The 18,272-nt window shown below is 39.4% G+C and overlaps 1 protein-coding gene across 1 annotated transcript in view; it reads right to left on the bottom strand.

Moving 5' to 3' along the window:
* SYNE2 (spectrin repeat containing nuclear envelope protein 2) overlaps nucleotides 1-18,272 on the bottom strand; it is a 263,282-nt gene that overhangs the window by 119,370 nt on the left and 125,640 nt on the right. The window contains exons 54-62 of the mRNA XM_063289046.1: nucleotides 16,335-16,503; nucleotides 14,981-15,124; nucleotides 14,110-14,250; nucleotides 12,629-12,811; nucleotides 11,492-11,629; nucleotides 10,320-10,505; nucleotides 9,313-9,438; nucleotides 8,316-8,498; nucleotides 6,730-6,861 (exon numbers count right to left, since the gene is read on the bottom strand). Of these exons, the coding sequence (XP_063145116.1) occupies nucleotides 6,730-6,861; nucleotides 8,316-8,498; nucleotides 9,313-9,438; nucleotides 10,320-10,505; nucleotides 11,492-11,629; nucleotides 12,629-12,811; nucleotides 14,110-14,250; nucleotides 14,981-15,124; nucleotides 16,335-16,503 (1,402 nt within the window). The remainder of the gene's footprint in view (nucleotides 1-6,729; nucleotides 6,862-8,315; nucleotides 8,499-9,312; nucleotides 9,439-10,319; nucleotides 10,506-11,491; nucleotides 11,630-12,628; nucleotides 12,812-14,109; nucleotides 14,251-14,980; nucleotides 15,125-16,334; nucleotides 16,504-18,272) is intronic.

The raw sequence follows: 18,272 nt of genomic DNA on the forward strand, positions 1-18,272 counted from the left end.
GACAACTCACTCTGCATAACAAACACTCTCTTCCAACAACCTAAGAGACGGCTTTATACATGGACTTCACCAGATGGACAACACTGAAATCAGATTGACTACATCCTTTGCAGCCAAAGGTGGTGGACATCTATACAGTCGGTAAAAACAAGACCTGGAGCTGACTGTAGTTCAGATCACGAACTTCTTATTGCACAACTTAGGATCAGACTAAAGAGAATAGGGAAGACCCACAGATCAGCTAGATATGAGCTCACTAATATTCCTAAGGAATATGCAGTAGAGGTGAAGAATAGATTTAAGGGACTGGACTTAGTAGATAGGGTCCCCGAAGAACTCTGGACAGAAGTTCGCAACATTGTTCAGGAGGCGGCAACAAAATACATCCATCCCAAAGAAAGAGAAAACCAAGAAGGCAAAATGGCTGTCTGCTGAGACACTAGAAGTAGCCCAAGAAAGAAGGAAAGCAAAAGGCAACAGTGATAGGACGAGATATGCCCAACTAAATGCAAAAATTCCAGAGGTTAGCCAGAAGAGATAAGGAATTATTTTTAAACTAGAAATGTGCGGAAGTGGAAGAAGACAATAGAATAGGAAGGACAAGAGACCTCTTCCAGAAAATTAGAAACATTGGAGGTAAATTCCAGGCCAAAATGGGTATGATCAAAAACAAAGATGGCAAGGACCTAACAGAAGAAGAAGAGATCAAGAAAAGGTGGCAAGAATTTACGGAAGACCTGTATAGGAAGGATAACAATATCGGGGATAGCTTTGATGGTGTGGTCAGGGAGCTAGAGCCAGACATCCTGAAGAGTGAGGTTGAATGGGCCTTAAGAAGCATTGCTAATAACAAGGCAGCAGGAGACGACGGCATCCCGGCTGAACTCTTCAAAATCTTGCAAGATGATGCTGTCAAGGTAATGCATGCTATATGCCAGCAAATTTGGAAAACACAAGAATGGCCATCAGACTGGAAAAAATCAACTTAGATCCCCATACCAAAAAAGGGAAACACTAAAGAATGTTCAAACTATTGAACAGTGGCACCCATTTCACATGCCAGTAAGGTAACGCTCAAGATCCTGCAAGGTAGACTTCAGCAATTCATGGAGCAAGAATTGCCAGATGTACAAGCTGGGTTTAGAAAAGGCAGAGGAACTCGGGAGCAAATTGGCAATATCCGCTGGATAACGGAAAAAGCCAGGGAGTTTCAGAAAAACATCTATTTCTGTTTTATTGACTATTCTAAAGCCTTTGACTGTGTGGACCATAACAAACTGTGGCAAGTTCTTAGCGGTATGGGGATACCAAGTCATCTTGTATGCCTCCTGAAGAATCTGTATAACGACCTAGTAGCAACGGTAAGAACAGGCCATGGAACAACGGACTGGTTTAAGATTGGGAAAGGAGTACGTCAGGGCTGTATACTCTCACCCTACCTATTCAACTTGTACGCAGAACACATCATGCGGCATGCTGGGCTTGAGGAATCCAAGACTGGAGTTAAAATCACTGGAAGAAACATTAACAATCTCAGATATGCAGATGATACCACTTTGATGGCTGAAAGCAAAGAGGAACTGAGGAGCCTTATGATGAAGGTGAAAGAAGAAAGTGCAAAAGCTGGCTTGCAGCTAGACCTCAAAAAAACCAAGATTATGACAACCAGCTTGATTGATAACTGGCAAATAGAGGAAGAAAATGTAGAAGCAGTGAAAGACTTTGTATTTCTAGGTGCAAAGATTACTGTAGATGCTGACTGCAGTCAGGAAATCAGAAGATGCTTAATCCTTGGGAGAAGAGCAATGACAAATCTTGATAAAATAGTTAAGAGCAGAGATATCACACTGACAACAAAGGTCCACATAGTTAAAGCAATGGTATTCCCAGTAGTAACATATGGCTGCGAGAGCTGGACCATAAGGAAGGCTGAGAGAAGGAAGATCGATGCTTTTGAACTGTGGTGTTGGAGGAAAATTCTGAGAGTGCCTTGGACTACAGGAAGATCAAACCAGTCCATCCTCCAGGAAATCAAGCCAGACTGCTCACTGGAGGGAATGATATTAAAGGGAAAACTGAAATACTTTGGCCACATAATGAGAAGACAGGACACCCTGGAAAAGATGCTGATGGTAGGGAGAGTGGAAGGCAAAAGGAAGAGGGGCCGACCAAGGGCAAGATGGATGGATGATATTCTAGAGGTGACGGATTCGTCCCTAGGGGAGCTAGGGTTGTTGACGACCGACAGGAGGCTCTGGTGTGGGCTGGTCCATGAAGTCATGAAGAGTCGGAAGCGACTGAACGAATAAACAACACAGATTGATTTTGTACATGGTAACTGCAGCAAGTATGCACAACGATGGAAGAACAATGAAATTTTCACAGTGGAGGAATGGATTGTGAAAATGTCAGAATCTGCAGAAATGGCAAAATGACCTATCTGATCAGGGGAAAAACAACAAAACCTTTTTCTGAATGACTGAAAACCTTATATGGACTTTTTGCTGAAAGAAGAAAGAAATGATATGATGATCATATGTAGATCAAATGAGGGGCTGAAGGGACTTATATAATATCTAAGAGGGACTATAAGATTGTAATTATCTGTTGAAAAGAAGGTTGGAAGTCATTATATTTCTTAACTTCAGGGTTTTTTTCTTCTCATTTTTGTTTCCTTCCTTCCTTCCTTCCTTTCTTCTGATTTGTCTTTTACTTTATGAAAATTTTTAATGGTCTTAAGATCTGGAGAAACTGAACTATAGAACTATTATTTTGTCCACATTCATGTATCAATGTATGTGCATGAAATACTAGCTGTATGCGTTATTCCATGTAAATGTAGTTAGCAGCCTTGCCCAACATGGACACTGTCTAGCAAAAAGGATTTTAGTTCTCCAAATTTACAGCAATGACCATGTTGGATGGAAATTCTGAGAGTTGGTCCTGATGTCTGGGATGTCTCAAGATGCAGAAGTTTTAATTAATTCTGTAAGCTCTCCCCAAATTCCAACAAGATTTAATTTAACACATTCATTGGTTTCATTTAGACAGAGCTTTGGCGGATTCAGACTTTTCCAAACTCTATTTTATTTTAGCAGTTTGGGCTCAGTCACAACTAAAATAGTCTATTCCACTTTTCTTAGCTTTTAGAAAAGTGACTGAGTGCACAATGCTACCTGGCATATTTTTATTTACTTTTGCATCACATTCTCTGTAGCTGACTTCTCTGATCAGGAAAGTGTCACCTCTTCTGGAACCACCTTTTTCTTTGTTTATACTTTTGAGTCTCAATATAATTAAACTCTGACAAGCTATAGAAATCGTAAAGCAATCAGCACATTGGGCGGCTCCAGTTAATTCATATGGCTGACGCAGAAGAGGAGAAGGAAGGATTCTGAAAGAGCCACTGAATACACCATGGCAAATCACAAGGACATTTCCCACTCAGTGTAAAGGTTTGGCATAAAAAAGGAAGCCTGACATTGTGGATGCCTAAATTCACTTGGGACCAAGTAAGTGAAACAAACAAACAATAGTAGCAGCAGCGAGAGGAGGTGAGTCTATTCAAATAGGAGAACACAAATATGATATCTTTTCCAAACTAGCCCCCACCCCCACAAAACAGGAGCCAACGTAGATCTTATGTTCTAAATGAAAGTAATAGATAATAATGCACAAATATTAGTGATAGGATTTGTTATTTTGATATACAGAGGTGTGAAAACTGCATTAATACCCAGTATTTTGAAGTGAAGGGGGAAGAAACATCCCAAGAGGATCAGATATGAAAAAGTTAATTGATCAGATCTTAATCTGCCAATGTAGATAGTGGGCAGAGACTAGAAAAACCCAGGATTCAAAATCTGAGTGAGTGTGGCACTTGCCAGTTAAAAACTGGAGGAAATAGCCATCTAGCAAACTGTGGAGATAGCTGTGAGGTAGGACTTTTTAAAAACTTATATTGTTGATCTATACCATTTCTTTATATGATATATTGTATGATATATTTCTGCCTGGAACGTTAGCTGTGAGTTAAAGCCCAGAAGATCCGTGAAATTTTCCTTTCTCCCATTTTCATCAACTTTCACAGCTCCTTAACCCTATGTTACATAACAATATCTTCTTCTGAAATCAGTAGAAATTCTGGCAGGGGATTTAGACTGCCACACAACTCAGTCACTCTTGTTGTTGTTTATTCGTTTAGTCGCTTCCGACTCTTCGTGACTTCATGGACCAGCCCACGCCAGAGCTTCCTGTCGGTCGTCAACACCCCCAGCTCCCCCAGGGACAAGTCCGTCACCTCTAGAATATCATCTATGCATCTTGCCCTTGGTCGGCCCCTCTTCCTTTTGCCTTCCACTCTCCCTAGCATCAGCATCTTCTCCAGGGTGTCCTGTCTTCTCATTATGTGGCCAAAGTATTTCAGTTTGGCCTTTAATATCGTTCCCTCAAGTGAGCAGTCTGGCTTAATTTCCTGGAGGATGGACTGGTTTGATCTTCTTGCAGTCCAAGGAACTCTCAGAATTTTCCTCCAACGCCACAGTTCAAAAGCATCGATCTTCCTTCGCTCAGCCTTCCTTATGGTCCAGCTCTCGCAGCCATATGTTACTACGGGGAACACCATTGCTTTAACTATGTGGACCTTTGTTGTCAGTGTGATGTCTCTGCTCTTGACTATTTTATCGAGATTTGTCATTGCTCTTCTCCCAAGGATTAAGCGTCTTCTGATTTCCTGACTGCAGTCAGCATCTGCAGTAATCTTCGCACCTAGAAATACAAAGTCTTTCACTGCTTCTACATTTTCTCCCTCTATTTGCCAGTTATCAATCAAGCTGGTTGCCATAATCTTGGTTTTTTTGAGGTTTAGCTGCAAGCCAGCTTTTGCACTTTCTTCTTTCACCTTCATCATAAGGCTCCTCAGTTCCTCTTCGCTTTCAGCCATCAAAGTGGTATCATCTGCATATCTGAGATGGTTAATGTTTCTTCCAGCGTTTTTAACTCCAGCCTTGGATTCCTCAAGCCCAGCATGCTGCATGATGTGTTCTGCGTACAAGTTGAATAGGTAGGGTGAGAGTATACAGCCCTGCCGTACTCCTTTCCCAATCTTAAACCAGTCCGTTGTTCCGTGGTCTGTTCTTACTGTTGCTACTTGGTCGTTATACAGATTCTTCAGGAGGCATGCAAGATGACTTGGTATCCCCATACCGCTAAGAACTTGCCACAGTTTGTTATGGTCCACACAGTCAAAGGCTTTAGAATAGTCAATAAAACAGAAATAGATGTTTTTCTCAAACTCCCTGGCTTTTTCCATTATCCAGCGGATATTGGCAATTTGGTCCCTAGTTCCTCTGCCTTTTCTAAACCCAGCTTGTACATCTGGCAATTCTCGCTCCATGAATTGCTGAAGTCTCCCTTGCAGGATCTTGAGCGTTACCTTACTGGCATGTGAAATGGGTGCCACTGTTCAATAGTTTGAACATTCTTTAGTGTTTCCCTTTTTTGGTATGGGGATCTAAGCTGATTTTTTCCAGTCTGATGGCCATTCTTGTGTTTTCCAAATTTGCTGGCATATAGCATGCATTACCTTGAGAGCATCATCTTGCAAGATTTTGAACAGTTCATCTGGGATGCCGTCGTCTCCTGCTGCCTTGTTATTAGCAATGCTTCTTAAGGCCCACTCAACCTCACTCTTCAGGATGTCTGGCTCTAGCTCCCTGACCACACCGTCAAAGCTATCCCCAATATTGTTATCCTTCCTATACAGGTCTTCTGTATATTCTTGCCACCTTTTCTTGATCTCTTCTTCTTCTGTTAGGTCCTTGCCATCTTTGTTTTTTATCATACCCATTTTGGCCTGGAATTTACCTCCAATGTTTCTAATTTTCTGGAAGAGGTCTCTTGTCCTTCCTATTCTATTGTCTTCTTCCACTTCTGCGCATTGCTTGTTTAAAAATAATTCCTTATCAGCCACTCTGCTACCTACAAAAAGGCAACAAGGTGGAAAGAAGAAGTTTTGCTTGCCTCCTCCTGAGTAAATATGAAGAGAAGAAATCTTTCTGAGAAGAGTACAGAACCCCAGGCCAAGAACTGTGGGAAGCTGCAACAGTAAGGACTGTGAGTGCAGGACTTACGAACCCCCACTTGAGGAAGCCAGTGGGGTCCACCCGCAACATCCCTGTGCATGTGTAAGCATGCTCTCCATTGCATGTCTGTATATTGAATCAGGGGTATGTTGCCTTGTTCAGAAAAATACTATAGTTGTACTCTGAGTTGTATGCTACTCAGAGTCACGCTTTGCAAAAAGAGCAGTCATGAAAAAGAATTAGAGGAAGCCCCTAACAGAAATTAGTTATTTCATTTAAATTTACTTTAAATGTCACTGAATTTATTATAGCCACCCACTCCGACTGACTCCGGGTGGCTTACAAAACCCAAGTTTTTAAATTAAAAAATAATTTAACGTTATTAAGATCATTACTTGTGTATTTAATAACGTTATTCTTTTGTCATGTTAGAAAATACAATTCAGAACAAGTGTAGAAGTGACTTTGGATCCTGAACCCAAGGCTCTGGGGAAGCAACACGTGATTCAGCACACACAAGAACATACATATTCCTACTGTGATCTGAAAGGATAAATCATGGAAATATTATAGCATCAAGCAAATTCACAGGTTTTGTCTATTGTAAATGGAGCAATTACAATATGATGTAATTTATAAACCTCACCTTGAGGAAGGAGGTGGATTGAGCAGGCCATGGGATTTCGGTGGACAATTCATCTAAGTTGCTTTTTGGGAATTGGCCCTGCTTCAGGAAGTCAATTTGTTGCTCGATTTCTTCTACCTCTTTTACAATTGGCTAAAACAAAATGCCAGCAATTACTATGAGTTGTTTCAACGTGGATAATGGAACATATATTCTAATAAACTATTAATACTCACATTGTTAGGTACACTAAGTGATTATTCTGTTTTAATAGCTTAGAACAGTTCTAATTTCATATTAGCATATGAAACTATTTTTCTAGATAGTGGGATCACTAATTCATTTAATCCAACTACTCTACTATCTTCTAAAAAGCCAGTGGTTCTCTGGCTTTTTAGGAGATAGAAATACTGAAGATTTGCAGAGGGATTTTTCTTTGTAAAAATTAATAGATAATATACTTTCTGCAGTGTTAGAGTATCTACTCCTAATTTTCTACTCCCATATATTTGTTATTGCAGATTATTATCTTGAACATGAAGAAAAATACAGGTAGTCCTCGCTGAGCGACTGCCTCATTTAGCTATTGTTCGCAGTTATGACCACAATGAAAAAGTAACTTTGTGACGAGTCCTCACATTTATGACCTTCACAGGTCTGTAAAGCAAAGGAAAGCTGAAGTAAGATCATAAGCACAGCCACAGTTTCACTTAGCAACTGCTTTACTTAATGACCAAGTTGCCAGTCCCAATTGTGGTCACTAAACGAGAGCTACCTGTATTTATTGTTGAATTAATAAAAAGAGGAACCAATAACTCACTGACTGAGTTCACACAGTACTGTAAGACTTGGTTAAACAACTGCTATGTTCTGCCATTTAATTTCAAGTGGCACAAATATATACCCTGTTTTAGGAAGACATGCTTAATTGTAAATAAACAATAAAAAGTTGTTGCTCTACTTGTAGGGGGAGCATGCAAAAACATTCAAGTTGATTGTTATTGGGGTTTGGTTATTATTTCTATTTTACTTTTATATTACTTGTAAGCTGCTGAGAACAATTTTGGAATAGAATGATAACTAAATTGCAGTAATAAAGAAACAATCATGCTGTGCGTATGTTGCTAACATTATGTCAGTTATGCTTATTTAAGCCAAATACATATATAATATGCAAAAGTGATTTCCATCTGTGTGTCATTAGAAGATCACTGTGTTTTAATCACTAGATTACTTAGCCGATGATATCTGTACCACTATGCATGTGAGAAAGCAGAATCAGATACAATTTTAGGTTGCTTTGATATATTCAGAGCATTCCAGATCATGGGATGTTATAGTTTGTGTTATACATGGTGCATAATTAATTACTGCAGCTCTGATTATTAGACTTACCACTACGTTCCTGCAAGTTAACTAAAAATAGTCAAGGTATTTCCAGTGCCCTATGCCTTGGATTAAATAACCAACCAAACCAAATACATAAGATTCATGAGTCAGGTCCTCCCTGTGTTATGGTCTTATTCAGCAACCAAATAATAATTAAAAATCGCAAGGTATTTTCATGAAGATTCACGAATTACCCCTCAAGCAAATTTGCTTTTTACCTCAAGTAGGGCGTTTTGTTCCTCCGTGATTCTTTCTAGTACCTTCAGCTCTTTTAAAAGCTGTTTAGTTCTTTGGAATATTGAAAGAGGTTGCATTCTCATGTCAGTCAACCTCAGATTTGCTTTATAGGACTGTATTTCAGCAAGAGCCTTCTGCATGGGGCAGATGTGGGCCAGTATAACCTAAAACAGAATGTATTAACAAGAAAGGGAAAGAAGTGTGTAAGACTCAGCATGCTTACTGCACTTTGGGATGTTCAGATATTTATATACTTCATATATATGATCTCAGAAGCCTAGGACAGCATTATTTCCAAAATACCTTGGATGGAATCTAGAATTTCATCCACGTGTGTTTCTCCCTCACTTTCCTCCCCACTATATACATCTCCAAAATTAATTTCAGAAACAGCTTCTGCTCATGAAAATGCTATGTGCCCTATATTTGGTGACCTGAATGTGTTGGTTTGAACGAAGAACGCTAGCAACAGAATCCAAGCATCTTTCTTCCTTCTCTCAGGAAAATTTGCTGGCTCAAATTCTGTAACATTAAACCATCGTCCCTACAACGTAAATAACCTCTGAAATCAAAAAGTCCCATCTAGCCTGACAGAGCTGCTATCTCTTTCCTGGGTCTTGGGTTAAAGCACATCTTGCTTTGTGCCTGCTGAACTGTCCAAATCCTTCACTGAACATCTAATGAGCCACCACTTTCACTTGGCAGGTGGGGCTATCTGGCAGCTACAGGTGAAAGATTAATGGTAGGAATTTATGGTGATGAGCCATTCAGAGTTAAAAGGCAGTTTTCAAAAATATTACAGCATTGACATAAAGGAGCAGCAAAAAAGAAAACTCCATTGTTACGTTTTTAAAAGTTTGGGAATACTTCAAGAACAGCCATGTTTAGGGATTCCTGGCTCCTAATACAGCACTATACTACACTACAAATGTTCCTGTGCCAATTTATCCAGTTCCTTCTTTAAGTGAATTAACTTACCTTGCAATGTTTAAGATGCTCCTTGGGAGAAAAATCAAGTGTGTCTTCAGAGGGGGACAATATAGTCCTTATTTTTTCTACATCCTTCTCCATTGTTTTCAGTTCAGATTCAATAGCTTCAACATCCTACGTTTTCAGAAACAATCATAGCACTTATTCTTTGCTGAAGTCTTCTAATTGCAAAACAGTGGTGGACTCGCAGCAAGAGAAGACTCAGAAAGCTCAACGTTTTTCTATACACAAAAAGCCACACATCCCTTGAGTTCTACCTCATTCGCCAGTTGGTTGCATCCATTTTTCTTGAACTCCCTCATTAAATCATGTGTTCACTACAGCCCAACCAATATGATTCACTGTTTTTTAATACTGAAAAAGCTGTCTAATATACTAGTTCTTATGAGAACCATAAGGACAAAGTCAGATTTGCTTCTGGCCCAAGCGAGAATTGTATGAAGCCAAATCACATGATGCTGAATGAATTATGCCCTTGCTTTTAGGCAATATAAGAATACCTTCACCTTCTATTTGCTGTTTCGTACGTATGTCAATATTCTTTGGCCCCAGATGCTTCTGACACATGTGCTATATACCATCTCAGTTTCCAGAAGGATAGCTGTGTGAATCTATTGTAGCAGAGCCACCAAAGAATCATGTGGCATGTCAAAGAACTCTGGCATCACCACAGAATTCAACAATGCAACATTCCCAATTCATAACAGATGAAGTTGTTTATCTTATTTGAATAATGTTAGGTCATTTTCTCTCCCAAGGACATACCTGAAATGAATGCATAACCTTTTTTGCCTATCACTGTCTCAGTTTACCTCATCTTTCGCTCCTCTTTCTCTTGCTCCACTACTGTAAAACTGTCTGATCAAGGCCTGTCTGCTTGTATTCCACTAAGGTGCCTAAACATAGATTGTGCTAAATCACCAACAACAAGAACAGTATCTGGACCTTACAAAATCAAATAGAAAGCACTTCCTTGTTAGATAATCCACACTTACATCAGCCAGCTGCTGGATACGTGGAAGGATTTCCATTATCTTTTGCTGTAAGGCTTTAACTTGCTCATTTACTTCCATCAATTCTTGTACCATGCTGTCAGTTTCAATTAAAGGGGACAGTTCTTTCAGTTCTGGGGAAATGGCACTGAGAATACTTTGCTTTTGTTCTGAATCTTCTAATGCCATCTGGAGAGGAAAAGTTATTATTATTTTTCTTTTTTAAAAAAAACAGACATTAGAATACATGAAAGAAGCATACAGTTTGGTAAAATTAGTCATAACGTTTGAATATTCCAGATGTATTTTAAGTACAGTAATTCATCAACAACAGGAAAAATATAAAGTGAAACAAATGATTAATCTTCAAGAAAAAATGGACATAATTCGGGACATCCTAATAAATGTATGCAGGAAAGTCCAGGATGGACAATGATATTTAAAGTGTTTTCCTGCCCCAACTCCCCTGGCATTGAATTGCAAGTTATGCTATGTTTTCCTCTTTGTTTCAAGCAAACCCTAGTGGTCGCTTCGCTGCTTGTTTTGGTTCTGAATTGTAACTAATTAATCAATCAATCAATCAAGTCCAATACATGAAAATTACCTTGTTTAAAATCTGTACACAAATGAATTGGGTGGAGATATAATGCCAGATATCAATTAGCACGATACTATATCCCCAGATAGCAGATCTCCAATAAGACAATCATTTATGAATCATTATTCTTTATTCACTTACCTGGGACTAAACCCCTATAAATTCAATGAGATTTACTTCTGAGCTTATATGCACAGAAATGCTCTGTTATCTGTGGTACCATCTATACTGCCACGCTTTATGCAGGCACAGGTATACTTTCACCTTATACTGAGGATAGTGACAGATCCATGTAACATATTTCCCTTCATATTGGCTTGCCACTGTATTTTTCCGAGATTCTTAAACAACTTTCCTATTTAGCCTATAGCTCTGGTACTCCCTAGTGGTCTCCCACCCAAGCACTAACTAGATTGACCCTGTTTAGCTTCCTGAGATCACCCAGGTTGGCTAGGTGCTACTACTTAGCCTAGCACATGTACCTGTACTAGTCATTATTAGTGCAGAAATATGGTTGACATGTATGCTAAGGAGAAGCAATAAGTTGCTCCCATCACTGAGCTGTATATCAATTTACCTCAAGTGCACTGGCATATTTATTCAAAGCTTTTGTGGAGTCACTTTTCACTTCCTCTGTTAGTAGATGGCTAGTGTTTTCAAGCCAAACCTTGGTGCTTTTCAGGAGTTCATCACATTCTTCCATCTTGCTAGCGGCCTTTAACATAAAATATCATATATTATTTTTACACAGATCAATACACGAGGATCTGAAATGTTGGCAGATCATCCAAATTCCCAAGCAGACTTCCAGTCATGAAATAGGACCTTCTCATCATCTCCTCTGGAGCAATTTTTAAAGATTTTTTTATCCACCTTTATTATTTTTACAAATAACTCAAGGCAGGGAACATACCTATTACTCCTTCCTCCTCCTCTTTTCCCCACAACAGCAACCCTGTGGGGTGAGTTGGGCTGAGAGAGAGTAGCTGGCCCAAGGTCACCCAGCTGGCTTTCATGCCTAAGGTGGGACTAGAACTCTCAGTCTCCTGGTTTCTAGCTGGGTGCCTTAACCACTAGACCAAATTTGTGGAGGAAGAGGGAGTATAAAAAAATTGCTCCACTAAAAACACTTCTCTGTCAGTCGATAAACACTATCTACTGACAGAGGGTTATACTCATTGTGAGTTTCAATTAAATATTCTTAGGAGTCAACACAGCAGTTAAAATATTTAATTTTTCATATCTGGTTTAAAATATAAGAAGAAATAGTAGGCATATATTAAGAATATGGAGAAAGTCTGGAAATAAAAAAAGAAAAGAGTTAAGTAGCTTCATGGGAGATGGAAGAAAGAAACATTTCTCCCAATCCTTTTGCAGACATGATGTCCATTTTATTTCCAGATGCATGAAGATTACTTTCTTTAAAGGAAGAAAGAAGAAATACTATGAGATCTGAGTTAAGTATCTAGTTCTGCAGATAACGCCATACATTCAGAATGTAGGGAACCATTCACAGCTTTGTGGAGCTCTATCAGGTACTATGGAATTAGATGCATGTATGGATTCATCCTGTCAACTGCACTGACAGATGCATTCTTAAAACATGTATGCAGTGCAACCGATAAAGCTGAGGTCAATGCAATCTGACTGGAGGGAATCTAGAAGCATCCAAAGTTATTTCCAACACAACTTAACTCTTCAGTCATCTTTTTACCTTGTTCAAGCTTGTAGTTCTGCGCTCGGCATGCTGTGAAACTTGCTGGTATCGTTGCAGGGGTATCATCAAGCGATCCATCAGTTCTTGAGCCTGGTCAGGATCTTGCTCCACTATGTCTTGAACTTCTGAATCCAGTTCATTCATTTTATAATGCCAAAGATCTACCAAATCCCAAATTCTCTGCATGTAACAGAACAAATCAATGAATGAACAAGGTTTGTTTAAATTTTCTAATAATTTTTTGCAACTTTCACAATAACAGAAATGAGACAAGTGAGAAAAGGGTACAAATGAAAGATAAAATGTAGATTTCAGGTCAAGAGAATAAATCAAATACCGAAGACAAGACAAAACAAAAATACTTCTAAAAAGCTAGATTGGCTTTGGTAGCTCATGCCTTCCTTACCACCAGACTAGACGATGCAATGCATTTTACAGTATATGGGACAGCCTTTGAAGAATACAGAGAAACTATTTGATGCAAAATGCAGCAGTCCACAGGCTTGTGGGGTGAGACTCACTGCATCTACATAACACCAGCATTTGGGGCACTAGTTTGACTTCTGGTATGTTTCCAGATGCAATTCAAAGATCTGGTTTTAACTTGTAAACCTTACATGGCTTGGCTCCCAAATATTTTCAAGACAGCCTCCTTCATCTGAAGCCAGCCCACCCTGTATACTCATCTTGGATGGGTATACTCAGGAATTCCCACGTACAGAAGGTTACAGGGTAGAGGCCACCACCTTGTGGAAACAACCTCACTGAGATATTTGTTTGGAACTTACCTCTGAATCCTTTCAATAGGCTGTGATGATGAAGCTTTATGTAGAGCCTTTGAATCTTAATTGTTGCAGTTAGTGAGTTGGGGTTGTACTAGGTTCATATTTTTTTTTATTGATTATTGCTTTTATTCCCAGCTTTGATTGTTTTTTTAAATTATAAACCCCTGGGAGGTGACTCAAATTACAATGGTGTATACATATTATAAATAAAAATAACAATTGCTGAAAATTGTGCAGGATTTGGGTATCTAAGAAGGGATTGAAAGAAACTACCTAAAATGACCTAAACTGAACTTTCAACAAAAATATAGTAAGAAAAACGTCCAGCTTCTGGCATCTTCTGTTAAAAGGATCATCATTTTTATCATTATGCTCAGATGAAATACATGAGAGATGGGCAATCTGTGGTCTGCATGAATTTTCCCTTTTGCTGCAGTCTTTTGATTGCCTCCCCGCCACTCAAATTAGCAGCTGCCATGGCCAACCGCATAGGAATTATAATCTCTGTACATTGGGGGACTGCTAGATGGCTGATGCCTGCTATAGCCCCTATATTCTTTCTGTTTTAAAAATACCACTTTATACCTGATTAAGACAGGTCTGGTTTAAACAAGTAGCTCTGGAGGCAGAATGAATATCAGCTGGGGAAGGAAAGCTCATTGCTTGAATTGGAGCAGAGAAGTGGGATGTTACCTTCTGAATTTCTTTTGCTTTTGCAATGTTTTTGCTCTTCTGTTGTAACATGTTTTCAACAGCTTGCAGCCCTTTGTTAATGTCTTCTATTTTTTTCTCTGTGCTGTAGTGAGGGGAATTTTTCAGGAATTCTGTGCTGACCTACCATGGTAAAGAGAAAAGTTCAACACTGGATGGGGAAAACAGAAAATAAACTTAAAAATTAAACTATCAGTTCTTTCAGATTATGAATTGTCCTTCCACTCTTCTTTAATTACCCTATCTCTACTTTTAAAAATTAAACATCCAGGTTAGGTCCATTCATTTCTCTAAGCTATAATAAAATTGTTTGGTGGTATGAAAGTATAAAAGCCAGTGGTTCTCAGGCCAGAGTTGCCCATTATGTAAACATTCAACTACCACTCCCATCAAGACTAGCAACACCATGCAAAAGTGGCTGTTGATTTATGAGAAGGGCAGGAAAAACAGGCCATGAGTCACCATGGGTATAAGAGACATTTATCCTGCCCGCAATAAAGATCCTTATCTAGCCAAATGTTTCTAAGATGTCTGCTTAGTCCTAGCCTAGGAAACTAGTTTAGCCTTCTAAAGTCAGGATTTTCAAACATGTTAGAGTAACGTGTAAATCAGGCACAATATTTTATGGTTTACAGAATTATCTGAGGATTGTTCAAATGCTGCATGGCAGGTTAGTGAAAGGGATAGTGAACAAGAAAACTATAGTTATAGTTGAAGATACGTAGATACACTTTGTTAGCATGGAAAGCAAAACCCCAAATATAATTTTCTAGAGAATAAACAAAACGTAACTGGAATATGAGGTTTCAGCAACAATTGCCCTAAGTTTTAAAATCGACCAGGGTGATGCTACCTTTTCTTCCAGGTCATGTAATGTTCTCTTGCAGTCTTCCAAATGCACTGCAATATCAACCGGAACTATTTTATATATTTCAGCGTACTTGATTTGTAGGTCCTCCATGATCTGCTTCTTGCTATCAACTACGCTCTGAATCTCCTAAGAGGAAAAAAGATGGTAATTGCTTCAAGGTTGGTTGGAGGGAATGATCTCTCCCACTATGCTTCAGGTACAAACAGGTAGTTTTTGCAAGACAAAGCTTTGCAGAGCAAAACCTGAGAGATACTTACTTTGTTTTCTTATTATGCTTTTCAATTCACTGAGAATACATTAAACCCAATACCTTTTCGCTGTACTGGCAGGGCTTATTGACAGATGAAATTCTAGTGCAGGCACATGAAAAAGCTTGTTTGATTTAAGCTCCATAAAGAGCTTTCCAGATTCAGAACAAAAAATCCTAAAAACATTTTTAAAAATTAGTTTGAAGTAACAACAAAAGGTGACTAAAAGTACATTTGCTGGGCCCTTTGTTTTGGTGTCATCTTAATGAAAATATCCAGACAAAACAGCTCCTTCCAGTTCTGCATGATGGGTATCATTTTCACAGGATAAAATAAACTTGACAGATGTTGTTATTTGCGGCCTAGAAACTCAGTCTGGTCTACATCCTCTGGCAGGAAAAGAACAACAACTACGAAATACATTTTGGTGCCAAATAACTTAGATCTCTTGCTGGGAGATACATTTCATTTACAATTATTTGTTTTAATTCCAAGATACCAAAATATTGGAAATTGTTTCTTATTTCACAGTAAGAGAACAAATGTGAAAATAAAGGGTATGTGTAAGAACTGCAAGGAAACAAAATTTGGCTAAACATTAGAGGAAGTTTCTTAATAGGGGAAGGTGTTAGTGGAACAGATTACTTCTGTAAATGGCATAGTCTCCTTGACTGACTGGGCAGCCATCTATCAGGAATGATTCATTTATGGATTTCTGCACCTTTCTGTTTTCTGATCCAAAGCTAGCATTCTGTGATTCTCTATACAGTCTTTTCAATAAATTGGTCATCCAAATAAGCAATAGTTGAAAGAGCTTTCTGCTTTTCACAAAATGCAGTGGAAAAGAAAAGCTTTACAGCATTCCCTCCCTAGTTCGGTGTGTATGGATGACAACATCTGTGTACCCTGTTAAGCAGTTAAACAAAAAAGGAAAAAAAAGAACAAAGCAATTCTAAAAATTGTGGCTTACTATTGGAAGGACCACAGATCAGTGATACAGCACTTTGCAACTCAAGAATTGGGTACAGAGTATTTTCTTTAGCTTAAACTTATTAGTCTACTACCCACAGAAGCAGCTTCTTACCAACCTCAAGTTTCAATGCCTTTTCATTAGGGGCTTCTAAATCTATGTCACAGAGTTGGGATATGATGCCCTGTAATGAAGTCTTCATAGCTTCCAGTTCTTCATTGCACTTGGTCCGGTATACAATCTCAGACTGCACAGTCTCTTTTTCCTTTTGAGCCTTTTGACAGAGCCTGAAGAAATTCCATTAGCAATACTAGTAAGAGTATTCTCTTCAGTTCTTTTACATACACCCACCAACCAGAACTTTCTCTAAACCAAAACAAAGGGAAAAGCAAACCCTTCAATCCCAGTTAATGACCACAATGTATTTTGAAGTTGAGCTCTCCAGGAATTTTGGCCTTTAATCCCTATTAATCCCAGCCATCACCTTGTCGTGGTGCTGGAGCTTGAGCACCTCAATGATGCCATGAGCTAAACCATGAAGGGACACCCAAGACGGGAAGGTCATGACAAAGAGGTCAGACTAAAGGCGATCCCTGGGGAAGGTAATGGCAACCCACCCCAGTATTCTTGCCGTGAAAACTCAATGGATCAGTACAACCAGAGATATGTCGGTATACCATCGGAAGATGAGACCCCCAGGTTGGAAGATGGTCAAAATGCTACTGGGGAGGAACAGAGAATGGGTTCAGCTAGCCCCAGACGTGATGACGCAGCTAGCTCAAAGCCGAAAGGACGGCTAGCGGCCGACGGTGCTGGTGGTGAACGGCGAATCCGATGTTCTAAGGATCAACACACCATTGGAACCTGGAATGTAAGATCTATGAGCCAGGGCAAATTGGATGTGGTTATTGGTGAGATGTCAAGATTAAAGATAGACATTTTGGGCGTCGGTGAACTGAAATGGACTGGAATGGGCCACTTCACATCAAATGACCACCAGATCTACTACTGTGGACAAGAGGACCACAGAAGAAATGGAGTAGCCTTCATAATTAATAGTAAAGTGGCTAAAGCAGTGCTCGGATACAATCCAAAAAACGATAGAATGATCTCAATTCGAATTCAGGGCAAGCCATCTAACATCACAGTGATCCAAATATATGCCCCAACCACAGATGCTGAAGAAGCTGAAGTAGAGCAGTTCTATGAGGATCTGCAGCACCTACTGGACAACACGCCTAAAAGAGATGTTATTTTCATCACGGGAGACTGGAATGCTAAGGTGGGCAGTCAAATGACACCTGGAATTACAGGTAAGCATGGCCTGGGAGAACAAAACGAAGCAGGACACAGGCTGATAGAATTTTGCCAAGACAACTCAATGTGCATAACAAACACCCTCTTCCAGCAACCTAAGAGATGGCTTTATACATGGACTTCACCAGATGGACAACACTGAAATCAGATTGACTACATCCTTTGCAGCCAAAGGTGGCAGACATCTATACAGTTGGTAAAAACAAGACCTGGAGCTGACTGCAGTTCAGATCACGAACTTCTTATTGCACAATTGAGGATCAGACTAAAGAGATTAGGGAAGACCCACAGATCAGCTAGATATGAGCTCACTAATATTCCTAAGGAATATGCAGTGGAGGTGAAGAATAGATTTAAGGGATTGGACTTAGTAGATAGGGTCCCCAAAGAACTATGGACAGAGGTCCGCAACATTGTTCAGGAGGCGGCAACAAAATACATCCCAAAGAAAGAGAAAACCAAGAAGGCAAAATGGCTGTCTGCTGAGACACTAGAAGTAGCCCAAGAAAGAAGGAAAGCAAAAGGCAACAGTGATTGGAGGAGATATGCCCAATTAAATGCAAAATTCCAGAGGTTAGCCAGAAGAGATAAGGAATTATTTTTAAACAAGCAATGCGTGGAAGTGGAAGAAGACAATAGAATAGGAAGGACAAGAGACCTCTTCCAGAAAATTAGAAACATCGGAGGTAAATTCCAGACCAAAATGGGTATGATCAAAAACAAAGATGGCAAGGACCTA

Source organism: Candoia aspera, chromosome 1 (genome assembly GCF_035149785.1).
Source record: "Candoia aspera isolate rCanAsp1 chromosome 1, rCanAsp1.hap2, whole genome shotgun sequence".
In the NCBI taxonomy this organism is placed as follows: Eukaryota; Metazoa; Chordata; class Lepidosauria; order Squamata; family Boidae; genus Candoia; species Candoia aspera.